The following is a 27,460-nucleotide window of genomic DNA, read 5'->3' as shown; positions in this document are numbered from 1 at the left end:
ATGTTATTTTAATGGACAAAAAATGTAGCTTTTCTTTCAAAAACAAGGACATTTCTAAGTAACCCCAAACTTTTGAACGGTAGTGTATATTCACGTCTATTATTTTCCTTAGTTGTCTGTCAATGTTGTGCAATGTTACAAAACGTTTACGAATGAATGATTTGCCGTTTTATCATGTTTTTTCTAAAAAGCTGAGGGATGGGCCTGGATAAATGTAACCGCTTTCAAATTCACAAACAGACCTATGGATGCAAGGACTGACCATCCATGATATCAACATTATAGTTTTAACCATGTTGAGGCTTTACAGTGTGTTTGTTTACATTTACTTTACAAACCAGCTGATATTTTGGGGTTCTGATGGGGAGCGACAGGTGAGCTAAACTCATGAGGAATCTTTTAATGAGGGAGTTATATTCTTCAAGAATCAATGAGTACATATCATTGATTTATAACTTATATTCTTCACAAATCAATGGGTTATAAGTCCAGAAATGTCTTTAAGCAGACTTGAACATCTCTACACTACCAGGGGTTGGTGGGGAGAGAGAACCGGGATGGAGCGGTTAGGTCAGGCAGGCTACACCAGCATGGCGAACGCCTCCTGCAGCCTCCTTTCCTGCCACGCCGGGACACCCAAGAGCGGCGGCGCCTGCAGACAGGGCGGCTGGTAGATGCTCTTCTCCTCTTCTGGACATTGTGATTGATAGGTGATAGGACTATGAATGATGTTTAGACGGGCCAGGGGTTCGTTGTATAGGGCTGGAGGGGGGGGTGGGGCGGAAGTGATGTCATCGTGGAATAAATTATGACGCAATAATTAATAACATTTGAAAGACGACAGACTTCGGTGATGTCACAGTAGCATTTGGCAGGATGACGTCATAGTGATATGCTCTTTGTTTAGTACATGTACACAGTGTTCTGTTTCTTTGGCCATTGAACCCTGGTAAAAACAAAGAATCACTCAGGGCTTTATTTACAGTCATTTGGAACAAAGACAGTACAGTACAGTATGAAGATAGGCAGAAACTGCTTCTCCGATAGAAATCACTGATCATTCTTGTAAGGGATGTCATGGCAACGTTGGCTAGCTAAGTTTATGCGTAGAAACGATGTTGAGTGTCTGGGTTTAGAAAGTCTTTGTTTGGAATGTCAAGTCAATAAGCATTATGGGAAAAAAGAAAATAAATAAAACACAGCGGAATATAAAATGGCCGTACAGATGTAAAAAGAGGAGCTTCTTTTGAGCCTAAAATGAATAAAATCGGTGTCTGAAGTAGCCGGTTCACTGTTATCTCATCAAGGTGTCTGGAGTAGCCGGTTCACCGTAATCTCATCTAGGTGTCTGAAGTAGCCGGTTCACTGTTATCTCATCAAGGTGTCTGGAGTAGCCGGTTCACCGTAATCTCATCTAGGTGTCTGAAGTAGCCGGTTCACTGTTATCTCATCTAGGGGTCTGAAGTAGCCGGTTCACTGTTATCTCATCTAGGGGTCTGAAGTAGCCGGTTCACTGTTATCTCATCAAAGTGTAGGGCCTACTGACAAGGTAAATTCATTCTGCCCCTGAGCAAGGCAGTTAACCCACTGTTCCACGGGCGCCAAAAACGTGGATGTCAATTAAGGCAGCCCCCCCCCCCAGCCCCCCCGCACCTCTCTGATTCAGAGGGGTTGGGTTAAAAATGCGGAAGACACATTTCAGTTGAAGGCATTCAGTTGTATCCCCCCTTTTCCCTTTCCCTTACTGCAGTTATCCGACACTAAAACCATTCAAACAAGCTTGGTTCTACGAAGAAGTGGACAGTTAACAGTGTAACAGCGCCATCTAGCGGTGGGAGGCGGTAACAGCAAAAGCCATATTGATACAGGTCATCCTGTCCTTTAACCAGACCAGATATTTTGTGTTCTATTAATGATCTAGTCTTATATTACCTATTAGGTTACTGACGTTTAAACTGAAGTCATTCAGCAGACACTCCTATCCAGAACGTCTTATATTACCTATTAGGTTACTGACGTTTACACTGAAGTCATTTAGCAGACACTCCTATCCAGAACGTCTTATATTACCTATTAGGTTACTGACGTTTACACTGAAGTCATTCAGCAGACACTGCTATCCAGAACGTCTTATATTACCTATTAGGTTACTGACGTTTACACTGAAGTCATTCAGCAGACACTCCTATCCAGAACGTCTTATATTACCTATTAGGTTACTGACGTTTACACTGAAGTCATTCAGCAGACACTCCTATCCAGAACGTCTTATATTACCTATTAGGTTACTGAAGTTTACACTGAAGTCATTTAGCAGACACTCCTATCCAGAACGTCTTATATTACCTATTAGGTTACTGACGTTTACACTGAAGTCATTTAGCAGACACTCCTATCCAGAACGTCCTCCAGTTAGTGGTTAAGGTTATTTACAGTGCATTCAGAAAGTATTCAGACCCCTTGACTTTTTCCACATTTTGTTAAGTTAAAGTCTTGTTAAAAAAAAAAAAAAAATCCTTCATCAATCTATACACAATACCTCATAATGACATCACAATACCTCATAATGACATCACAATACCTCATAATGACATCACAATACCTCATAATGACAAAAAAAAAGGGTTTTATAACTTTTTGCAAATGTATACATATTTTTTTTTTTGATTACAGCCTCGAGTCTTCTTGGTTATGACGCTACAAGCTTGGAACACTTGTATTTGGGGAGTTTCTCCCATTCGTCTCTGCAGATCCTCTCAAGCTCTGTCAGGTTCAATGGGGAGCATCGCTGCACAGCTATTTTCAGGTCTCTCCAGAGATGTTCGATCGGGCTCAAGTCCAGGCTTTGGCTGGGCCACTCCTGCGTTGTCTTGGCTGTGTGCTTAGGGTCGTTGTCCTGTTGGAAGGTGAACCTTCACCCCCAGTCTGAGGTCCTGAGCGGTCTGGAGCAGGTTTTCATCAAGGATCTCTCTGTACTTTAGTCCATTCATCTTTCCCTCAATCCTGAGTAGTCTCCCAGTCACTGCCACTGAAAAACATCCCCACAGCATGATGCTGCCACCACCATGCTTCACCGTAGGAATGGTGCCATGTTTCCTCCAGACATGACACTTAGCATTCAGGCCAAAGAGTCTACGAAAAAGGCCTGATTTGTGGAGTACTGAAGAGATGGTTGTCCTTCTGGAAGTTTCTTCCATCTCCACAGAGGAACTCTAGAGCTCTGTCAGAGTGACCATCGGGTTCTCAGTCACATCCCTGACCAAGGCCCTTCTCCCCCGATTGCTCAGTTTGGCCAGGCGGCCAGCTATAGGAAAAGTCTTGGTGGTTCCAAACTTCTTCCATTTAAGAATGATGGAGGCCACTGTGTTCTTCAATGCTGCAGAAATGTTTTGGTACCTTTCCATAGATCTGTGCTTTGACATAATCCTATCTCTGAGCTCTACGGACAATTCCTTCGACCTCATGGCTTGGTTTTTGCTCTGACATGCAATGTCAACTGTGGGACCTTATATAGACAGGTGTGTGCCTTTCCAAACCATGTCAAATCAATTGAATTTACCACAGATGGACTCCAATCAAGTTGTAGAAACATCTCAAGGATGATCAATGGAAACAGGATTCTCCTGAAATCAATTTCTGGTCTCATAGCAAAGGGTCTGAATACTTCTGTAAATAAGGTATTCCTGTTTTTTAATTTTTAATACATTTGCAAAAATTTCTAAAAACTTGTTTTCACTTTGTCATTATGGGGTATTGTGATGTCATTATGGGGTATTGTGATGCCATTATGGGGTATTGTGATGTCATTATGGGGTATTGTGATGTCATTATGGGGTATTGTGATGTCATTATGGGGTATTGTGATGTCATTATGGGGTATTGTGTGTAGATTGATGAGGAGGAAAAATAATAATTGAATACATTTTAGAACAAGGCGGTAACGTAACAAAATGTGGAAAAAGTCAAGGGGTCTGAATACTTTTCCGAATGCACTGTATATATTTTATTGTCACATACACCAGATAGGTGCAGTGAAATGTGTTGTTTAACAGAGTCAGCCGTAGTATTACGGCGCCCCTAGAGCAAATGAGGGTTAAGTGCCTTGCTCAAGGGCACGTCGACAGATTTTTCACCGTTTCGGCTCTTCCAACCACCTGCCGCCCCGTTATCCTCAACCACATATCACCGTCATAGTCAGTACATTAACCTCAATAAAACACCACAAACACAATATTACATCCAGAATGAGAGACACCGCTTCAATTATTCAGTGTTTTAATTATGTTCATCAGACAGACAGGAAACAGGAAGGTGTGTTTGTTCTATTAGCCATCAGACAGACAGGAAACAGGAAGGTATGTTTGTTCTATTAGCCATCAGACAGACAGGAAACAGGAAGGTGTGTTTGTTCTATTAGCCATCAGACAGACAGGAAACAGGAAGGTGTGTTTGTTCTATTAGCCATCAGACAGACAGGAAACAGGAAGGTGTGTTTGTTCTATTAGCCATCAGACAGACAGGAAACAGGAAGGTGTGTTTGTTCTATTAGCCATCAGACAGACAGGAAACAGGAAGGTGTGTTTGTTCTATTAGCCATCAGACAGACAGGAAACAGAAAGGTGTGTTTGTTCTATTAGCCATCAGACAGACAGGAAACAGATTATAACATCATCAGAAGTAAAAAAAATACTGTATATATTCATAGAAATATAAATCAAAATAATTAAAATGCTGAATATGAAACTAATGTAATTCCAGTAGCTTTGATGTTGGGAGGCCTTGGAGAGGCTTCTTTAAATCCCCTTCTGAGTTCCAGAACATTTCCTGCTCTGTCTGTCTGTCTGTCATACACACACACACACACACACACACACACACACACACACACACACACACACACACACACACACACACACACACACAGAGAGAGAGAGAGAGAGAAGAAGGCAGCTGCAGGTGATTCCTATTCCATCACAGCATTCTGGAGATGATATCAGGCTGAAATACCAGGAACAGAGGAGACCAGTCACACAGGGTCCTGTTCATTAGAGAACAGAGGAGACCAGTCACACAGGGTCCTGTTCATTAGAGAACAGAGGAGACCAGTCACACAGGGGTTTCTTACTGGACCAATTAAAGATGTCATTATTGTCCAGGTTAGTCCCTCCCTGCCTGTTTCATAAATTACTGTCATTATTGTCCAGGCTAGTCGTGAAACAGGCAGGCCATGTAATACAACATTAAGAAACATGACTGCCTGTCGTCAGATGGTAGCAGTGTAGTATGATCTGTGTGACAGCCAGAGAGGGAGTTTTAGCCCAGTGGCCGGGGAGAGATTATTTTATTTCTATGTGAAATATTTAGTGGGTAGTTTCAGGAGTTAGCTCCACTAATACATGGTAAAAAAGTAAATAAACTACCACCAAGTTACTGCAAATTGTACTTAAATGACTAGTTGGACTATAGTGGGGTCTGAAATTAGCCCTTGATAAAGATGATCAATAATGACTGTATAAAAAAATGAATTCAAATACTGAGCTATATTCTAGGCTCAAAAACATTTGGAAATTATTTTATACGACCCATAATATTATTGACACACCTTAATATTATTAACACCCTTAAAGATTATTGACACCTCTAAATATTATTGACACCTCTAAATATTATTGACACCTCTAAATATTATTGACACCTCTAAATATTATTGACACCTCTAAATATTATTGACACCCCTAAATATTATTGACACCTCTAAATATTATTGACACCCCTAAATATTATTGACACCCCTTAATATTATTGACACCCCTAAACATTATTGACACCCTTAAAGATCATTGACACCCCTAAACATTATTGACACCCTTAAAGATCATTGACACCCCTTAACATTATTGACACTTAAAGATCATTGACACCCCTAAATATTATTGACACCCCTAAATATTATTGACACCCCTAAATATTATTGACACCCCTAAATATTATTGACACCCCTAAAGATTTTTTAAAATAAAGTAGTCAAAAGTGCAGTATTTGGTCCCATATTCGTAGCAATGACTACATCAAACTGGCAACCATTCATTTCTATTGGGCACAAAATAAACTTTAAACTCTACTACTCCCCAACACTGACTTTAACCTCTGACCTCTACTACTCCCCAACACTGACTATAACCTCTAACCCCTGACCTCTACTACTCCCCAACACTGACTATAATCTCTAACCTCTGACCTCTACTACTCCCCAACACTGACTATAATCTCTAACCTCTGACCTCTACTACTCCCCAACACTGACTATAACCTCTAACCTCTGACCTCTACTACTCCCCAACACTGACTATAATCTCTAACCTCTGACCTCTACTACTCCCCAACACTGACTATAACCTCTAACCTCTACTACTCCCCAACACTGACTATAACCTCTAACCCCTGACCTCTACTACTCCCCAAAACTGACTATAACCTCTAACCTCTGACCTCTACTACTCCCCAACACTGACTATAACCTCTAACCCCTGACCTCTACTACTCCCCAACACTGACTACAACCTCTAACCTCTGACCTCTACTACTCCCCAACACTGACTATAACCTCTAACCTCTGACCTCTACTACTCCCCAACACTGACTATAACCTCTAACCCCTGACCTCTACTACTCCCCAACACTGACTATAACCTCTAACCCCTGACCTCTACTACTCCCCAAAACTGACTATAACCTCTAACCTCTGACCTCTACTACTCCCCAACACTGACTATAACCTCTAACCTCTGACCTCTACTACTCCCCAACACTGACTATAACCTCTAACCTCTGACCTCTACTACTCCCCAACACTGACTATAACCTCTAACCCCTGATCTCTACTAGTCCCCAACACTGACTATAACCTCTAACCTCTGACCTCTACTACTCCCCAACACTGACTATAACCTCTAACCTCTGACCTCTACTACTCCCCAACACTGACTATAACCTCTAACCTCTGACCTCTACTACTCCCCAACACTGACTATAACCTCTAACCTCTGATCTCTACTACTCCCCAACACTGACTATAACCTCTAACCCCTGACCTCTACTACTCCCCAACACTGACTATAACCTCTAACCTCTGATCTCTACTACTCCCCAACACTGACTATAACCTCTAACCCCTGACCTCTACTACTCCCCAACACTGACTATAACCTCTAACCTCTGACCTCTACTACTCCCCAACACTGACTATAACCTCTAACCTCTGACCTCTACTACTCCCCAACACTGACTATAACCTCTAACCTCTGATCTCTACTACTCCCCAACACTGACTATAACCTCTAACCTCTGACCTCTACTACTCCCCAACACTGACTATAACCTCTAACCCCTGACCTCTACTACTCCCCAACACTGACTATAACCTCTAACCTCTGACCTCTACTACTCCCCAACACTGATTATAACCTCTAACCCCTGACCTCTACTACTCCCCAACACTGACTATAATCTCTAACCTCTGACCTCTACTACTCCCCAACACTGACTATAACCTCTAACCTCTACTACTCCCCAACACTGACTATAACCTCTAACCCCTGACCTCTACTACTCCCCAAAACTGACTATAACCTCTAACCTCTGACCTCTACTACTCCCCAACACTGACTATAACCTCTAACCTCTAACCCCTGACCTCTACTACTCCCCAACACTGACTATAACCTCTAACCTCTAACCCCTGACCTCTACTATTCCCCAACACTGACTACAACCTCTAACCCCTGACCTCTACTACTCCCCAACACTGACTATAACCTCTAACCCCTGACCTCTACTACTCCCCAACACTGACTATAATCTCTAACCTCTAACCCCTGACCTCTACTACTCCCCAACACTGACTACAACCTCTAACCCCTGACCTCTACTACTCCCCAACACTGACTATAACCTCTAACCTCTGAACTCTACTACTCCCCAACACTGACTATAACCTCTAACCTCTACTACTCCCCAACACTGACTATAACCTCTAACCTCTACTACTCCCCAACACTGACTATAACCTCTAACCCCTGATCTCTACTACTCCCCAACACTGACTATAACCTCTAACCCCTGACCTCTACTACTCCCCAACACTGACTATAACCTCTAACCTCTGACCTCTACTACTCCCCAACACTGACTATAACCTCTAACCCCTGACCTCTACTACTCCCCAACACTGACTATAACCTCTAACCCCTGACCTCTACTACTCCCCAACACTGACTATAACCTCTAACCCCTGACCTCTACTACTCCCCAACACTGACTATAACCTCTAACCTCTACTACTCCCCAACACTGACTATAACCTCTAACCCCTGACCTCTACTACTCCCCAACACTGACTATAATCTCTAACCTCTACTACTCCCCAACACTGACTATAACCTCTAACCCCTGACCTCTACTACTCCCCAACACTGACTATAATCTCTAACCTCTAACCCCTGACCTCTACTACTCCCCAACACTGACTATAACCTCTAACCCCTGACCTCTACTAGTCATAGTCATTATGAAACAAACAGGGAGGGATTAACCAGGACAACTGACTATAACCTCTAACCCCTGATCTCTACTAGTCATAGTCATTATGAAACAGACAGGGAGGGATTAACCAGGACAACTGACTATAACCTCTAACCCCTGACCTCTAACCCCTAACCTCACCCGGTGGAGGAAGTGCTGTCCCTGCAGGAAAGAGGAAGTGGATGTGGGTGGGGCTTCCTGTCTGCCGTTCTTGCAGCGCAGGTAACCATATAGATTAGCCACCTGGAGAGAGATACTGGCTACCACCAACACCTGGGGGGAGAGGGAGTACGTGTGAGTCTGTGTGTGTGTTTTATTGTGTAGAAAATACAGCAGATCATGTTGTTGTGGGGGGAGACCAGAGGGAGGTGCTGATTCTGGAGGTGGGCTGCTCATTTGACTGTTACATGGAACCTGCCTGTTGCTGACAAGCTTCTTAAATACCAGCCCCTTGTATCACACACTTGGACAGCCTTGGTTACGAGTGCAGATCAGTAGCACTGATATTTAGTCGTCTCGGTCACGTACAGCGGCTATAGAAACCCTGCACGGCAGAGTTGGGTAAAGTTGATAGAATCTTTAATTACATTTATTCATAGCTTTAATGGCTGCCAAAGGTGCTTTCACCAAGTATTAACTCAGGGGGGTGGAGACTTAACTCAGGGGGGTGGAGACTTAACTCAGGGGGGTGGAGACTTATCCAATTATCATATCAGTTTTATTTTGACAATTTCCTCTAACTTTCTTTAACTTACAATGGAGAAGGTACTGCTCTGTTTCAGCTGTTATGGTCAGTCTAGCTGTATGGACAAGAAGGTACTGCTCTGTTTCAGCTGTTATGGTCAGTCTAGCTGTATGGAGAAGAAGGTACTGCTCTGTTTCAGCTGTTATGGTCAGTCTAGCTGTATGGAGAAGGTACTGCTCTGTTTCAGCTGTTATGGTCAGTCTAGCTGTATGGATAAGAAGGTACTGCTCTGTTTCAGCTGTTATGGTCAGTCTAGCTGTATGTAAAACAAGGTACTGCTCTGTTTCAGCTGTTGTGGTCAGTCTAGCTGTATGGAGAAGAAGGTACTGCTCTGTTTCAGCTGTTATGGTCAGTCTAGCTGTATGGAGAAGGTACTGCTCTGTTTCAGCTGTTATGGTCAGTCTAGCTGTATGGAGAACAAGGTACTGCTCTGTTTCAGCTGTTATGGTCAGTCTAGCTGTATGTAAAACAAGGTACTGCTCTGTTTCAGCTGTTGTGGTCAGTCTAGCTGTATGGAGAACAAGGTACTGCTCTGTTTCAGCTGTTATGGTCAGTCTAGCTGTATGGAGAACAAGGTACTGCTCTGTTTCAGCTGTTATGGTCAGTCTAGCTGTATGGAGAAGGTACTGCTCTGTTTCAGCTGTTATGGTCAGTCTAGCTGTATGGATAAGAAGGTACTGCTCTGTTTCAGCTGTTATGGTCAGTCTAGCTGTATGTAAAACAAGGTACTGCTCTGTTTCAGCTGTTATGGTCAGTCTAGCTGTATGTAAAACAAGGTACTGCTCTGTTTCAGCTGTTATGGTCAGTCTAGCTGTATGGAGAAGAAGATACTGCTCTGTTTCAGCTGTTATGGTCAGTCTAGCTGTATGGAGAACAAGGTACTGCTCTGTTTCAGCTGTTATGGTCAGTCTAGCTGTATGGAGAAGAAGGTACTGCTCTGTTTCAGCTGTTATGGTCAGTCTAGCTGTATGTAAAACAAGGTACTGCTCTGTTTCAGCTGTTATGGTCAGTCTAGCTGTATGGAGAACAAGGTACTGCTCTGTTTCAGCTGTTATGGTCAGTCTAGCTGTATGAAGAAGAAGGTACTGCTCTGTTTCAGCTGTTATGGTCAGTCTAGCTGTATGGAGAAGAAGGTACTGCTCTGTTTCAGCTGTTATGGTCAGTCTAGCTGTATGGACAAGAAGGTACTGCTCTGTTTCAGCTGCTATGGTCAGTCTAGCTGTATGGAGAAGGTACTGCTCTGTTTCAGCTGTTATGGTCAGTCTAGCTGTATGGAGAAGGTACTGCTCTGTTTCAGCTGTTATGGTCAGTCTAGCTGTATGGAGAAGAAGGTACTGCTCTGTTTCAGCTGCTATGGTCAGTCTAGCTGTATGGAGGAGAAGGTACTGCTCTGTTTCAGCTGTTATGGTCAGTCTAGCTGTATGTAAAACAAGGTACTGCCATGTTTCAGCTGTTATGGTCAGTCTAGCTGTATGGAGAAGGTACTGCTCTGTTTCAGCTGTTATGGTCAGTCTAGCTGTATGGAGAAGAAGGTACTGCTCTGTTTCAGCTGTTATGGTCAGTCTAGCTGTATGTAAAACAAGGTACTGCCATGTTTCAGCTGTTATGGTCAGTCTAGCTGTATGGAGAAGAAGGTACTGCTCTGTTTCAGCTGTTATGGTCAGTCTAGCTGTATGGAGGAGAAGGTACTGCTCTGTTTCAGCTGTTATGGTCAGTCTAGCTGTATGGAGAAGGTACTGCTCTGTTTCAGCTGTTATGGTCAGTCTAGCTGTATGGAGGAGAAGGTACTGCTCTGTTTCAGCTGTTATGGTCAGTCTAGCTGTATGGAGAAGGTACTGCTCTGTTTCAGCTGTTATGGTCAGTCTAGCTGTATGGAGAAGGTACTGCTCTGTTTCAGCTGTTATGGTCAGTCTAGCTGTATGGAGAACAAGGTACTGCTCTGTTTCAGCTGTTATGGTCAGTCTAGCTTTATGGAGAAGGTACTGCTCTGTTTCAGAAGTATGGAAAGGAGATTCTTTCTGTATCCTGACAGGGATACAGCCATTGTGTGTGTGTTTTTGTGTGTGTGTGTGTGTGTGTGTGTGTGTGTGTGTGTGTGTGTGTGTGTGTGTGTGTGTGTGTTACCAGCCAGTGTATGTTCAGACAGAACAGGGTAGTGAAGAAGAAGCCGGTCCAGATGAGAGGACAGATGATCAGACCTGACCAGAAGATCCTGGCCTCCACCTCCGTACCACCGGCCTGGGGAGAGGACTACACACATAGACAACATAGGACTACACAACACAACACCAACTTAGAACTACATTGCCTTCCACACACCAGCGTCTCACCTTCCTGTCCTCAAACACCCAGAGGCTTCTCCCATCCTCATCGATCTGGTTCCACCATCGCAGACCCACCAACAACCTGCCTGTCACATTCTGACACACACACGTGAGAAAGTGTGTATGTGTGTGTGTGTGTGTGTGTGTGTGTGTGTGTGTGTGTGTGTGTGTGTTCTCACCTTAACGGACCAGAAGTCGCAGGACAGCAGAGTGATGATCATAATGAAGCAGGAAGTAAAGCTCTTGGTGAACCAATCACAGAGCAGGTAGGTTACTATGGCAGCCACTCGGAAGAACAGGTGCAGGAAGGAGGCGAGGGGATGTCTGGAAAGTCAGTCAATCAGCCAGTCAGTCAGCCAGTCAATCAGCCAGTCAATCAGCCAGTCAAACTTAAACAGAATAATTTCAAACCTGGTAATTTTACAATTTGAAAATTGTAGAATATATCTACAGAACCAGTCAAAGGTTTGGACCCACCTACTCATTCAATGGTTTTTCTTTATTTTTACTATTTTCTACATTGTAGAATAATGGTGAAGACATCAACACTATGAAATAACACATGGAATCATGTAGTAACCAAAGTAGCCACCCTTTGCCTTGATGACAGCTTTGCACATTCTTGGCATTTTCTCAACCAGCTCCATGAGGTAGTAACCTGGAATGCATTTCAATTAACAGGTGTCCATTTTTTTTTTTTAAATGTGTGGAATTTCTTTCCTTCTTAATGCATTTGAGCCAATCAGTTGTGTTGTGACAAGGTAGGGGTGGTAGACAGAAGATAGCCCTATTTGGTAAAAGACCAAGTCCATATTATGGCAAGAACAGCTCAAATAAGCAAAGAGAAACGACACAGTCCATCATTACTTTAAGACATGAAGGTCAGTCAATAGGGGAAAATGTCAAGTTTCTTCAAGTACAGTCGAAAAACCATCAAGCGCTATGATGACATTGTCTATCACGAGGACCGCCACAGAAAAGGAAGAACCAGAGTTACCTCTGCTGCAGATATGACTGTACTTGAAGAAACTTGACATTTTCCAGATTGACTGACCTTCATGTCTTAGAGTTATGATGGACTGTCGTTTCTCTTTGCTTATTTGAGCTGTTCTTGCCATAATATGGACTTGGTCGTTTACCAAATAGGGCTATCTTCTGTATACCACCCCTACCTTGTCACAACACAACTGATTGGCTCAAATGCATTAAGAAGGAAAGAAATTCCACAAATTAGCTTTAAACAAGGCACACCTGTTAATTGAAATGCATTCCAGGTGACTACCTCATGAAGCTGGTTGAGAGAATTCCAAGAATGTGCAAAGCTGTCATCAAGGCAAAGGGTGGCTACTTTGAAGAATCTCAAATATAAAATATATTTTGATTTGTTTAACACTTTTTTGGTTACTACATGATTCCATATGTGTTATTTCATAGTTTTGATGTCTTCACTAATATTCTACAATTTAGAAAATAGTCAAATTAAAGAAAAACCCTTTAACGAGAAGGTGTGTGCAAACTCCTGACTCGTACTATACATCCATGTAGACCTATAGAGGGTAGGTTACCTCTCTAGTCTCTATTACTGGGTACATCCATGTAGACCTATAGAGGGTAGGTTACCTCTCTGGTCTCTATTACTGGGTACATCCATGTAGACCTATAGAGGGTAGGTTCCTGCTCTAGTCTATATTACTGGGTACATCCATGTAGACCTATAGAGGGTAGGTTACCTCTCTGGTCTCTATTACTGGGTACATCCATGTAGACCTATAGAGGGTAGGTTACCGCTCTGGTCTCTATTACTGGGTACATCCATGTAGACCTATAGAGGGTAGGTTCCTGCTCTAGTCTCTATTACTGGGTACATCCATGTAGACCTATAGAGGGTAGGTTCCCTCTCTAGTCTCTATTACTGGGTACATCCATGTAGACCTATAGAGGGTAGGTTACCTCTCTGGTCTCTATTACTGGGTACATCCATGTAGACCTATAGAGGGTAGGTTACCTCTCTAGTCTCTATTACTGGGTACATCCATGTAGACCTATAGAGGGTAGGTTCCTTCTCTAGTCTCTATTACTGGGTACATCCATGTAGACCTATAGAGGGTAGGTTACCTCTCTAGTCTATATTACTGGGTACATCCATGTAGACCTATAGAGGGTAGGTTCCCTCTCTAGTCTCTATTACTGGGTACATCCATGTAGACCTATAGAGGGTAGGTTCCCTCTCTAGTCTCTATTACTGGGTACATCCATGTAGACCTATAGAGGGTAGGTTACCTCTCTAGTCTCTATTACTGGGTACATCCATGTAGACCTATAGAGGGTAGGTTCCTTCTCTAGTCTCTATTACTGGGTACATCCATGTAGACCTATAGAGGGTAGGTTACCTCTCTAGTCTCTATTACTGGGTACATCCATGTAGACCTATAGAGGGTAGGTTCCTTCTCTAGTCTCTATTACTGGGTACATCCATGTAGACCTATAGAGGGTAGGTTACCTCTCTAGTCTCTATTACTGGGTACATCCATGTAGACCTATAGAGGGTAGGTTACCTCTCTAGTCTCTATTACTGGGTACATCCATGTAGACCTATAGAGGGTAGGTTACCTCTCTAGTCTCTATTACTGGGTACATCCATGTAGACCTATAGAGGGTAGGTTCCTTCTCTGGTCTCTATTACTGGGTACATCCATGTAGACCTATAGAGGGTAGGTTCCTGCTCTAGTCTCTATTACTGGGTACATCCATGTAGACCTATAGAGGGTAGGTTCCCTCTCTAGTCTCTATTACTGGGTACATCCATGTAGACCTATAGAGGGTAGGTTCCTTCTCTAGTCTCTATTACTGGGTACATCCATGTAGACCTATAGAGGGTAGGTTCCTTCTCTAGTCTCTATTACTGGGTACATCCATGTAGACCTATAGAGGGTAGGTTCCTTCTCTAGTCTCTATTACTGGGTACATCCATGTAGACCTATAGAGGGTAGGTTCCTGCTCTAGTCTCTATTACTGGGTACATCCATGTAGACCTATAGAGGGTAGGTTCCTTCTCTAGTCTCTATTACTGGGTACATCCATGTAGACCTATAGAGGGTAGGTTCCTTCTCTAGTCTCTATTACTGGGTACATCCATGTAGACCTATAGAGGGTAGGTTCCTTCTCTAGTCTCTATTACTGGGTACATCCATGTAGACCTATAGAGGGTAGGTTCCCTCTCTAGTCTCTATTACTGGGTACATCCATGTAGACCTATAGAGGGTAGGTTCCTGCTCTAGTCTCTATTACTGGGTACATCCATGTAGACCTATAGAGGGTAGGTTCCTTCTCTAGTCTCTATTACTGGGTACATCCATGTAGACCTATAGAGGGTAGGTTCCCTCTCTAGTCTATATTACTGGGTACATCCATGTAGACCTATAGAGGGTAGGTTCCTGCTCTAGTCTATATTACTGGGTACATCCATGTAGACCTATAGAGGGTAGGTTACCGCTCTGGTCTCTCTCTTACCGGATTTTTGCCCCCCTGAGCGCTCTCTGTTCCTCCTCCTCGGTACTGAATTCCAACTCAACATCCTCCGTGTCGTCCACGAGACCACCCTGAACCGGCGCACACACAACCGTAATCACACAAAACCACTAGCTACCGACCGACCGGAGAAATGATTTAATTAAAACAACAACACACGCAACCTAGCCTACCTGTTTCATTGTGAGCGATAGACGGGTGTTGTAGTCCAGACCTGTCCGCTATTTGCTCATTCGTTCTGTTCTGACAGCCCTGTCCGTTGTTAATGGTGGATAGATTAGAGCAGGTGTCGCAGTGAAATGGGTCCGACTGGACCTCCTATCTAACCCACCAAAGAGACGGAGAGAGATGCTCTCGCATCAGCATCATCTGGAAAGAGAGATGCGAACTTTCTTTCTGTGAGAGAAACACGCCACGTTGCTATTTTAATATAGCCTACATTTAGCCGTATTATACAGTAGGCTATCCGGTCATCTGGGGTACTTAAGCTGTTGCTAAGACTTGTTTTATGTTTTTATTAAATTAGATATGAGTGTTTACGTTCTTACCCGCTCTGACCAGCTCATGTCGCTGTCACTCCAACATCAAACGGTTAGCGGCTCACTAGCAGCGCCCGTTCCAACAATACTTATTCCCTCCTTTCATTCCTGCTCTCCTGTCTCCTTTTTGTGTGTGGGTGTGTCAAGCAGTCATTTTATCATGAAACACTATCAAAATATTTTATTCATTTTTAAATAACATAGAAAACGCTGAAGAAGTCTTTGCTATATTTAACAGACGCACGTTGATCATAAAACAACAGCTGTACAGTTAACACACATTCAATATTCAATATGTAGTTAATCCAGAAAGTATTCAGACCCCTTCACTTTTTTGCACATTTTCTTACATTACAGCCTTATTATAAAATGTATTAAGTTGTCCCCACCCTTCATCAATCTACACACAATACCCCATAATGACAAAGCAAAAACAGGTTTTTAGAAATGTTTGCTAATTTATTAAAAATAAAAAAAAACTTGAATATAACATTTATATAAGTATTCAGACCCTTTACTCAGTACTTTGTTGAAGTATCTTTGGGTTCAAGTCCAGGTTTGGCTGTGCCACTCAAGGACATTCAGAGACTTGTCCCAAAGCCACTCCTGCGTTGTCTTGGCTGTGTGCTTAGGGTCGTTGTGCTCTTTTTCATCTTTCCCTTGATCCTGACTAGTCTCCCAGTTCCTTCTGCTGAAAAATATCCTCACAGCATGATGCTGCCACCACCATGCTTCACCGTAGGGATGGTGCCAAGTTTGCTCCAGATGTGACACTTGACATTCAGGCCATCAGACCAGAAAATCTTGAGAGTCCTTTAGGTGCATTTTTGCAAACTCCAAGCGGCTATCGTGTGCCTTTTACTGAGGAGTGGCTCAGTTGGTAGAGCATGGTGTTTGCAACGCCAGGGTTGTGGGTTCGATTCCCACAAGGGACCAGTACGGGGAAAAAATTTATGAAATGTATGCATTCACTACTGTAAGTCGCTCTGGATAAGAGTGTCTGCTAAATGACTAAAATGTAAAAATGTTAAAAAAAATAAAAAAGTCCAAACACATTAAGGCACTTACATTACACAGAAAACAAAATTATTATTGTTTCAGTCCACACCTGCTCCAAGCAGTTTAGTCACCTCAACTTGCGCAATTTCCACATTATTCATTACGAGAGGTAGTTGAGGTTTAGGGTTTAGTGAATGATTTGTCCCAAATACAATGCTTTTAGTTTTGGAAATATTTAGGACTAACTTATTCCTTGCTACCCACTCCGAAACTAAATGCAGCTCTTTAAGTGTTGCAGTCATTTCTGTCGCTGTAGTAGCTGACATGTATAGTGTTGAGTCATCCGCATACATAGACACTCTGCCTTTACTCAATACCATGTAGCATGTCGTTAATAAAGACTGACCAAGGCCTTGCTCCCCCGATTGCTCAGTTTGTCTGGGCAGCCAGCTCTAGGAAGTCTTGGTGGTTCCAAACTTCTTCCATTTAAGAATGATGGAGGCCACTGTGTTCTTCAATGCTGCAGACATTTTTTGGTACCCTTCCCCAGACCTGTGCCTCGACAAAATCCTGTCGTCTCGGAGCTCTACGGACAATTCCATCAACATCATGTCTTGGTCTTTGCTCTGACATGCACTGTCAACTGTGGGACCTTATATAAACAGGTGTGTGCCTTTCCAAATCAAATCCAATCTATTGAATTTACCACAGGTGGACTCCAGTCAAGTCGTAGAAACATCTCAAGGATGATCAATGTAAACAGGATGCACCTGAGATCAATTTCAAGTCTCAGAGTAAAGGGTCTGAATACTTATGTAAATAAGGAATCTGTTTTATTTTTTTGCCCCAAATTCTAAAAACCTGTTTTCGCTTTGTCATTATGGGGTATTGTGATGTCATTATGGGGTATTGTGATGTCATTATGGGGTATTGTGATGTCATTATGGGGTATTGTGATGTCATTATGGGGTATTGTGATGTCATTATGGGGTATTGTGATGTCATTATGGGGTATTGTGTGTAGATTGATGAGGGAAAAAATTATTTGATCCATTTTAGAATAAGGAATAAAGGTTGGGAAACCAACCCACTGAACCTTCAGAACCACAGACCAGAACTACAGTACATGACCAGCCATAGAACTGGCCCAAGAGACAGAACCACAGAGAGACCAGAACCACAGACCAGAGACAGAACCAGACAGAACCACAGACCAGAGACAGAACCACAGACAGAACCACAGAACCAGACCAGAGACAGAACCACAGACAGAACCACAGAACCAGACCAGAGACAGAACCACACAGATAAGAACCACAGACCAGAGACAGAACCACAGAACCAGACCAGAGACAGAACCACAGACCAGAGACAAATTCACATTCAGTTTTCTGGGGCTCCATTCCATTTTAGTTTTGGTCAGTACCGTCCAGAGAGTTTCAGTCTGTTGAAATGGAACTGGTCCCCAAACTCTCCAGTAGGAGGGTGTGTCTATATACTATAAGGATAGTCCTGTAGATACTGTGTGACCACCTGGTTAAGCTCAGGTAGTGAATCTATCCTCTCCGCTCCGTACAACTCGATGATTCGCCCCCTACACAGCTGCTGTAAGGTCATCGGTCGCTCCCTGCGCCACGCCCTCCGCAGCCGCCTATGGGATGACTCCATGTAGAACCGCAGCAAGGCGAACAATGAATCAAAGGCCTTGTTACTGCCGTTGAGGCGGAACCTCTGATTGGTTAAGAGGACGCGGACACTGATGGGCCCCTGGTCGCCGTGGTAACTGAGGGTGAAGAAGACGTCTGGCTGACTGCTGTCCCTGGCAACCACACAACCACATGACAGCACAACGTTACACAGGACAGAACAGCAGGGAGGAGGGGTGTGCTTGTTTGTTTCCTTACGAGGAACAATGTGTGTGTGCGGTGTATACCTGATGAGGAAGCTCCCAGGTGGTGTGTGTAGAATGGTGTGGTGTATACCTGATGAGGAAGCTCCCAGGTGGTGTGTGTAGAATAGTGTGGTGTATACCTGATGAGGAAGCTCCCAGGTGGTGTGTGTAGAATGGTGTGGTGTATACCTGATGAGGAAGCTCCCAGGTGGTGTGTGTAGAATGGTGTGGTGTATACCTGATGAGGAAGCTCCCAGGTGGTGTGTGTAGAATGGTGTGGTGTATACCTGATGAGGAAGCTCCCAGGCGGTGTGTGTAGAATAGTGTGGTGTATACCTGATGAGGAAGCTCCCAGGCGGTGTGTGTAGAATGGTGTGGTGTATACCTGATGAGGAAGCTCCCAGGTGGTGTGTGTAGAATAGTGTGGTGTATACCTGATGAGGAAGCTCCCAGGCGGTGTGTGTATAATGGTGTGGTGTATACCTGATGAGGAAGCTCCCAGGTGGTGTGTGTAGAATAGTGTGGTGTATACCTGATGAGGAAGCTCCCAGGTGGTGTGTGTAGAATAGTGTGGTGTATACCTGATGAGGAAGCTCCCAGGCGGTGTGTGTAGAATAGTGTGGTGTATACCTGATGAGGAAGCTCCCAGGTGGTGTGTGTAGAATGGTGTGGTGTATACCTGATGAGGAAGCTCCCAGGCGGTGTGTGTAGAATAGTGTGGTGTATACCTGATGAGGAAGCTCCCAGGCGGTGTGTGTATAATGGTGTGGTGTATACCTGATGAGGAAGCTCCCAGGCGGTGTGTGTAGAATAGTGTGGTGTATACCTGATGAGGAAGCTCCCAGGCGGTGTGTGTAGAATAGTGTGGTGTATACCTGATGAGGAAGCTCCCAGGTGGTGTGTGTAGAATAGTGTGGTGTATACCTGATGAGGAAGCTCCCAGGCGGTGTGTGTAGAATGGTGTGGTGTATACCTGATGAGGAAGCTCCCAGGTGGTGTGTGTAGAATAGTGTGGTGTATACCTGATGAGGAAGCTCCCAGGCGGTGTGTGTAGAATGGTGTGGTGTATACCTGATGAGGAAGCTCCCAGGCGGTGTGTGTAGAATAGTGTGGTGTATACCTGATGAGGAAGCTCCCAGGCGGTGTGTGTAGAATGGTGTGGTGTATACCTGATGAGGAAGCTCCCAGGCGGTGTGTGTAGAATAGTGTGGTGTATACCTGATGAGGAAGCTCCCAGGCGGTGTGTGTATAATGGTGTGGTGTATACCTGATGAGGAAGCTCCCAGGCGGTGTGTGTAGAATAGTGTGGTGTATACCTGATGAGGAAGCTCCCAGGCGGTGTGTGTAGAATAGTGTGGTGTATACCTGATGAGGAAGCTCCCAGGTGGTGTGTGTAGAATAGTGTGGTGTATACCTGATGAGGAAGCTCCCAGGCGGTGTGTGTAGAATGGTGTGGTGTATACCTGATGAGGAAGCTCCCAGGTGGTGTGTGTAGAATAGTGTGGTGTATACCTGATGAGGAAGCTCCCAGGCGGTGTGTGTAGAATGGTGTGGTGTATACCTGATGAGGAAGCTCCCAGGTGGTGTGTGTAGAATAGTGTGGTGTATACCTGATGAGGAAGCTCCCAGGCGGTGTGTGTAGAATAGTGTGGTGTATACCTGATGAGGAAGCTCCCAGGCGGTGTGTGTAGAATAGTGTGGTGTATACCTGATGAGGAAGCTCCCAGGCGGTGTGTGTAGAAGTGTGCGGTGGGCCTCCTCCATCTCCATAGGGCCCCAGTAGTAGCCACTGTGAACCAGCTGACGGTGTGTGTGTCGCACTAGAACATACTCCTGCTGGCTGAAGAAGGGCCGGAGGTGTGTGGTCCAGTAGTCTGGGATCGGATCGGGCAAGTGGAGAGGGGGTCTGGGGCAGGGGAGAGGAACGGGGAGAAGGCAGGGTCTAGGGCTTGGCCAGGGGAGAGGGATACTGGGTCTAGCCGTTCTAAAGCTGCTCTGTTGAGGCCACCAGAGATGGAGAGGACTGCCAGAACTGGTCTTGTCTGGAGGTCTGGTCAGGTTGTCTGTGCTGGTCTGGACCGTTTTCTCTAGTTCTAAGAGTTGGATCTGTTGTTCTAGGTTCTGTTGTTCTAAGAGTTCATTCTCTTGACCTAGGAGTTCTAAGTTCTCGAGTTCTAGGACTTGGTTCTGTTGTTCTTGAACGCGGTTCTGTTGTTCTACGTGTTCTAGGGTTTTCCCTGGAAGCTGCTGGGTTCCGTCCTGGTTCTGTGTGGGTGCCGTGTGGTTCTGCGATGGTTCCACTGTGGTTGCTGCCAGAGTGTCTCTGACCATCATACAGAAGAGAGCCCTCCACTGGATCCCCCATCACCAGATCCCTACCATCCCATTGGTGGATCACTATCACATATCCAAATCCACTCTAGGGGCGAGGAGAGAGAGATCCAGAATGATCTGGAGAGATCCTGGGAGAAGAGACAGACAGACAGGCGACAGTGTTATTGAGATGCTGTATAATAACATAGGCCACACACACACACACACACACAGACACACACATTACAGAAACCACTAACGCTGGAAAGTTCAGTCTCCGTCTCAGGTTTCAAGGACTCCGTCATGGACAGCTGTAGTTGTTACGGGAACCCAGTAACGCAGGCTGCTGATTGTGCTGCATGTTTCTGTCTCTTTCTGCTGCTGTCGTTTGTGCTGCTTGTATTATGGTCTGTCGTTGCTGTGGATCTCCCTTCATGTAACCTTATGGTCTCCCTTGTTGTAGTGTAGTGGTGTTATCTGTCCTAGTTAATGCTGTTCCATGTGGTGTTGTTTAATGTTGGTCCAGTGGAAATCCTTCCCAGAAGACTGCAGGCTGTTATAGCAGCAAATGTGGGACCAACTCCATATTAACCTCTCTAGGGCAAGTGGGACGAAATCGTCCCACCTACTCAACAGCCAGTTGAATCCCGTGGCGCGTTATTCAAATACCTTAGAAATGCTATTACTTCAATTTCTCAAACATATGACTATTTTACACCATTTTAAAGACAATACTCTCGTTAATCTAACCACACTGTCCGATTTCAAAAAGGCTTTACAACGAAAGCAAAACATTAGATTGTCAGCAGAGTACCCAGCCAGAAATAATCAGACACCCATTTTTCAAGCTAGCATATAATGTCACATAAACCCAAACCACAGCTAAATGCAGCACTAACCTATGATGATCTTCATCAGATGACAATCCTAGGACATTATGTTATACAATACATGCATGTTTTGTTCAATCAAGTTCATATTTAAATCAAAAACCAGCTTTTTACATTAGCATGTGACATTCAGAACTAGCATACCCACCGCAAACCTCCGGTGAATTTACTAAATTACTCACGATAAACGTTCACAAAAAACATAACAATTATTTTAAGAATTATAGATACAGAACTCCTTTATGCAATCGCTATGTCCGATTTTAAAATAGCTTTTCGGTGAAAGCACATTTTGCAATATTCTGAGTAGATAGCCCAGCCATCACAGGCTAGCTATTTAGACACCCACTAAGTTTAGCCCTCACCCAAGTCAGATTTACTATAAGAAAAATTGGATTACCTTTGCTGTTCTTCGTCAGAATGCACTCCCAGGACTTCTACTTCAATAACAAATGTTGGTTTGGTTCAAAATAATCCATAGTTATGTTCAAATATCCTCTGTTTTGTTCATGCGTTCAAGACACTATCCGAAGGGTGACGAAGGGTGACGCGCCCGACGCGTTTCGTGACAAACAAATTCTAAATATTCCATTATCGTACTTCGAAGCATGTCAACCGCTGTTTAAAATCAATTTTTATGCTATTTTTCTCGTAAAAAAGCGATAATATTCCGACCGGGAAACCCTGTTTACGTTCAAAGACAGAAAATAAAAACATGGTGTCGCCTCGTGCACGCGCCTCAGTCTCATTGTCCTCTGATCAACCACTTACCAAATGCGCTAATGTTTTTCAGCCAAAGACATCATTCAGCTTTTACCGCCTTCTGAGAGCCTATGGGAGCCGTAGGAAGTGTCACGTTAGAGCAAAGATCCTCAGTTTTCAATAAAGAGAATGTAGAAGCCCAAGTAATGGTCAGACAGGCCACTTCCTGTAAGGAATCTTCTCAGGTTTTTGCCTGCCATATGAGTTCTGTTATACTCACAGACACCATTCAAACTGTTTTAGAAACTTTAGGGTGTTTTCTATCCAAAGCCAATAATTATATGCATATTCTAGTTTCTGGGCAGTAGTAATAACCAGATTAAATCGGGTACGTTTTTTATCCGGCCGTGCAAATACTGCCCCCTACCCTAGAGAGGCTAATACCCATGATTTTGGAATGAGATGTTCGAGGAGCAGGTGTCCACATACTTTTGGTCATGTAGTGTATCTGTGCTGTTGCCAAGAGTGTTCTGTCTATGTTCTCCATGTTTTTTTATATGCATTTAACCTTTATTTAACCAGGCAAGTCAGTTAAGAACAAATTCTTATTTACAATGACGGTCTACCCCTGGCCAAACCCCGGAGGACACTGGGCCAATTGTGCGCCGCCCTGTGGGACTCCCAATCACGGCCGGTTGTTATACAGCCTGGAATGGAACCAGGGTCTGTAGTGACGCCTCTAGCACTGAGATGCAGTGCCTTAGACCGCTGTAATACAGCCTGGAATGGAACCAGGGTCTGTAGCGATGACTCTAGCACTGAGATGCAGTGCCTTAGACCGCTGCGCCACTCAGGAGCCCCCTTTCTTTTAATCCCCGCCCCCCTGCCCCACAGGAGGCTTTTTGCTTCTTGCCAGGCAATCATTCTAAATAACAATGTGTTCTTCATTGACCTGCCAAGCATTTCGCTACACCCGCAATAACATTTGCTAAATATGTGTATGTGACCAATAACATTTGATTTTGATTTAAAAAATAAAACAAATAATCACACACAGTGTCTTATCTTCCTAGTTCTAGCTGCTAACAGGACAGTGTCTTATCTTCCTAGTTCTAGCTGCTAACAGGACAGTGTCTTATCTTCCTAGTTCTAGCTGCTAACAGGACAGTGTCTTATCTTCCTAGTTCTAGCTGCTAACAGGACAGTGTCTTATCTTCCTAGTTCTAGCTGCTAACAGGACAGTGTCTTATCTTCCTAGTTCTAGCTGCTAACAGGACAGCGTCTTATCTTCCTAGTTCTAGCTGTTAACAGGACAGTGTCTCATCTTCCTAGTTAGAGCTGCTAACAGGACAGTGTCTTATCTTCCTAGTTCTAGCTGTTAACATCAACATCCAAGATGGCGTAGCTGTCAGACGTCTTTGTCATGTCGCGTCCCATGTATATATCTTTTTATATCATTTTCTTCACATTCTTTTAAAAAAATGTCCTAAACCTCAACTTCTAAATACTCTCCTGCAACCCGCCTCACCCAATGTGGTGTGGATCTGTGTTTTTTCTAAAGTATTTCTATTTACCTCCGAACTGGAATACCTCAACTGAAGCTAGCCAGCTATCTAGCTATCGGCTATCAGTCAGCTAACCACTGCTAGCGGTCATCAGCTAACCTTTAGCTCGGAAAGCTCTCGCCAGTTCGTACAACGCGTTTCAAACCAGAGCATACCGGACCTATTTTTCTCTCCATATCCCCGGATTCCTACCGCAAACTCTGAACCTTTTCATCTGGATCATCGCAGCTAGCTAACCGCAACCCGGGTTGAGTACTCCTGGCTAACATTTCCGTCCCGGAGCAAACACCAACTAGCCTGGAGCTAGCCTATGCTAGACCCATCTCCCGGGTAGGGCTCCTGGGCTACTCCTGAAGCCCACTCCTCGGCTACAATATCCGGACCCCTTCTACTGCCGGTATGGGGCACGGAACCCCACCGATCCTTCACGACTGGAATACCGACATAATCTGCCCGAGGATCCCAACATGCCCCTCAGGCGCGATTTCCCCTGAAGGCCCATTCTGCTAACTGCGGCCTGCTAGCTATCTAGAGCACATTGGACTGTTAACTGATCCATTGACCAGTTTCTTGGACCACTAGACCCATTTTTCCAATTGGACATGGACCCCTCTGCTACTTGGAACCCTACTAATTCCACAACTGGTCTATCGACGTCACCGCACGAGGAGGCAAAAACAGACTTTCCCCCATCGCGACGTCCCTCTAAGGCCCTTATGCTAGCTTGCTAGCCCCGGCGTGCTAACTGCTAGCCCCGGCCTGCTAACTGTCTGATTCGCCGTGTACCCAGCCAGCCCAACCACTCACTGGACCCATACGATCACTTGGCTACGCATGCCTCTCCCTAATATCAATATGCCTCGTCCATTACTGTCCTGGTTAGTGATTACTGTCTTATTTCACTGTAGAGCCTCTAGCCCGGCTCAATATGCCTTAACCAACCATGTTGTTCCACCTCCCACATATGCGATGACGTCACCTGGTTTAAACGTCTCTAGAGACAATATCTCTCTCATCATTACTCAATGCCTAGGTTTACCTCCACTGTATTCACATCCTACCATACCTTTGTCTGTACGTTATGCCTTGAATCTATGCTATCGTTCCCAGAAATCTGTTCCTTTTACTCTCTGTTCCGAACGTGCTAGACGGCCAGTTCTTATAGCCTTTAGCCGTACCCTTATCCTACTCCTCCTCTGTTCCTCTGGTGATGTAGAGGTTAACCCAGGCCCTGCAGCCCCCAGCTCCACTCCCACTCCCCAGGTGCTCTCATTTGTTGACTTCTGTAACCGTAAAAGCCTTGGTTTCATGCATGTTAACATTAGAAGCCTCCTCCCTAAGTTTGCTTTATTCACTGCTTTAGCACATTCTGCCAACCCGGGTGTCTTAGCCGTGTCTGAATCCTGGCTTAGGAAAACCTCCAAAACCCTGAAATTTCCATCCCTAACTATAACATTTTCCACCAAAATAGAACTGCCAAAGGGGGCAGTGTTGCAATCTACTGCAGAGATAGAACTGTGCAGGCTATCTTACTATCCAGGTCTGTACCAAAACGTTTCGAGCACCCACCCGTAGCACGCGCTCCAGCAGGTATATCTCTCTCGTCACCCCCAAAGCCAATTCTTCCTTTGGCCGCCTCTCCTTCCAGTTCTCTGCTGCCAATGACTGGAACGAACTGCAAAAATCTCTGAAGCTGGAGACTCTTACCTCCCTCGCTAGCTTTAAGCACCAGCTGTCAGAGCAGCTCACAGATCACTGCACCTGTACATAGCTCTTCTGTAAATAGCCCATCCAATCTACCTCATCCCCATACTGTATTTATTTATTTATCTTGCTCCTTTGCACCCCAGTATCTCAACTTGCACATTCATCTTCTGCCCATCCTACCATTCCAGTGTTTAATTGCTATATTGTAATTACTTCGCCACCATGGCCTATTTATTGCCTTACCTCTCTTATCCTCCCTCATTTGCACATGCTGTGTATAGATTTTTCTACTGTATTATTGATTGTATGTTTGTTTATTCCATGTGTAACTCTGTATTGTTGTATGTGTCGAACTGATTTGCTTTATCTTGGCCAGGTCGCAGTTGCAAATGAGAACTTGTTCCCAAATAGCCTACCTTTTTAGATAAAGGACTTGTTCTACCTTTTTAGATAAAGGTGAAATTAAAAATTAAAAAAACAGGACAGTGTCTTATCTTCCTATTCACTGGCTGTTCTAAACATAACCAGAGGAGCGATAACAGGACTGTCTGTTTGGAAGATTCTGGCAGCAGCAGCAAGACGGGTTGTAGGAAACACTTTCACTTTCAGTCTGACTGTCATGACAGGTTCAATTATAACGCCTGGACATGCAAACCAGCTCATTGTGCAAACTGTCTCGAACTTCAAGCTACAGCTCACCAGTTGCCATTCAAACGTTCTTTCTATTCTTTATACATTCATCGGTTTAACAGCACAACACCGCCCAACTTCATTCAAAGTAAAATACCTTCATATATTCCCGATAAATGCAACAAAAATATGACCGTAGTCTTGTTTTCAAATGGAGCAAGTTGGGGAGCGTCAGGCGCTTACCGTTAACTGGAGAGGCATGCGACGTTAACCAAATGGGTCGGTGGTGGGAGATTTCCCTCTAAGAATGTAGATACTCAGCGTGCAATGCGTAGGCTATAAATCACACCATTACATTACCGTCACCGTCAAGGTTTTCATGTCCCGTTTTCAGACACATGTAGCCATATATGCTACTTAAGTTTCACAGATCTTGGATGTAGTAGCCTGCCAGTCAACCATGTTGCCTTTACTGTCGTCTGCCTGAAACGGTGTGTCGAGTTTAACGAAATCCCAAAAAAGTTCAACAAACACAGCACCGTAACTCCTCCCCCCAGTCAAAGTGTCCGGAGTCCTGTGACCGACCGCGTTTTCCAAGAACCCTCCAAACGTTCTCTTTCGTTATACATTGTATACTTCATTAAAACGGTCCCTTGTAGGTATATTAAAATCTGTACCCTCCCCATGGTGAAAAGGGGAGGACGAGAATCCTGTTCATGTGTTGTAAGGAGGACTAGAGAGCTGCTTTGTGATGAGAGGAATTTGCAGCAGGGGTGTGACTGTGTTTTTTGGCTTCCATATCTACTGTACCTGTTTGCTGTACCTAGGGGTTAGGTTCTGATCAGATGTGTGTGTGTGAGAGAGAGAGAGAGAGAGAGAGAGAGATTTAACCTTTATTTAACTAGGCAAGTCAGTTAAGAACAAATTCTTATTTACAATGACGGCCAAATTCTTATTTACAATGACGGCCTACCAGGGAACAGTGGGTTAACTGCCTTATTCAGGGGCAGAATGACAGATTTTTACATTGTCAGCTCAGGGATTTGA

General features: G+C 44.3%; 1 protein-coding gene across 4 annotated transcripts; it reads right to left on the bottom strand.

Moving 5' to 3' along the window:
* Positions 1-4,258: 4,258 nt before the first annotated feature.
* Positions 4,259-27,178, bottom strand: LOC115181905 (uncharacterized). 4 transcript variants are annotated; one of them, XM_029743595.1, is made up of 7 exons: positions 26,657-27,178; positions 20,315-21,068; positions 11,829-11,973; positions 11,656-11,745; positions 11,450-11,575; positions 8,703-8,853; positions 4,259-5,078 (listed from the first exon to the last, which is right to left on the bottom strand). In XM_029743595.1, exons 2-7 carry the CDS (start codon positions 20,938-20,940, stop codon positions 4,972-4,974), a joined length of 1,245 nt encoding a protein of 414 aa, XP_029599455.1. In that variant the 5' UTR covers positions 20,941-21,068; positions 26,657-27,178; the 3' UTR covers positions 4,259-4,971. The 4 variants fall into 4 exon arrangements, 3 of the variants coding, with proteins under 3 accessions (XP_029599455.1, XP_029599453.1, XP_029599454.1); XR_003873553.1 differs by lacking the exons at positions 4,259-5,078; positions 8,703-8,853 and having other exon boundaries at positions 11,476-11,563; positions 18,894-21,068; positions 26,657-27,162; XM_029743593.1 differs by lacking the exons at positions 4,259-5,078; positions 8,703-8,853; positions 11,450-11,575; positions 11,656-11,745; positions 11,829-11,973 and adding an exon at positions 18,294-18,534 and having other exon boundaries at positions 18,649-21,068; positions 26,657-27,163.
* Between the last annotated feature and the right edge of the window lie 282 nt (positions 27,179-27,460).

The sequence above is a fragment of the Salmo trutta genome, unplaced genomic scaffold (genome assembly GCF_901001165.1).
Source record: "Salmo trutta unplaced genomic scaffold, fSalTru1.1, whole genome shotgun sequence".
Taxonomy (NCBI): Eukaryota; Metazoa; Chordata; class Actinopteri; order Salmoniformes; family Salmonidae; genus Salmo; species Salmo trutta.
Note: the sequence above shows the minus strand (reverse complement) of the source record. Positions and strands in the feature narration are given on the sequence as shown.

What these genes read in the sequence shown, in the direction of transcription:
- LOC115181905 (XM_029743593.1), bottom strand. Translation starts at nt 20,940, where the DNA reads ATGATGGTCAGAGACACTCTGGCAGCAACCACAGTGGAACCATCGCAG. An exon ending in CCTGGGAGCTTCCTCATCAG is followed by an intron (nt 18,535 to 18,648) that starts GTATACACCGCA and finishes TGTGGTTGCCAG; the next exon opens with GGACAGCAGTCAGCCAGACG.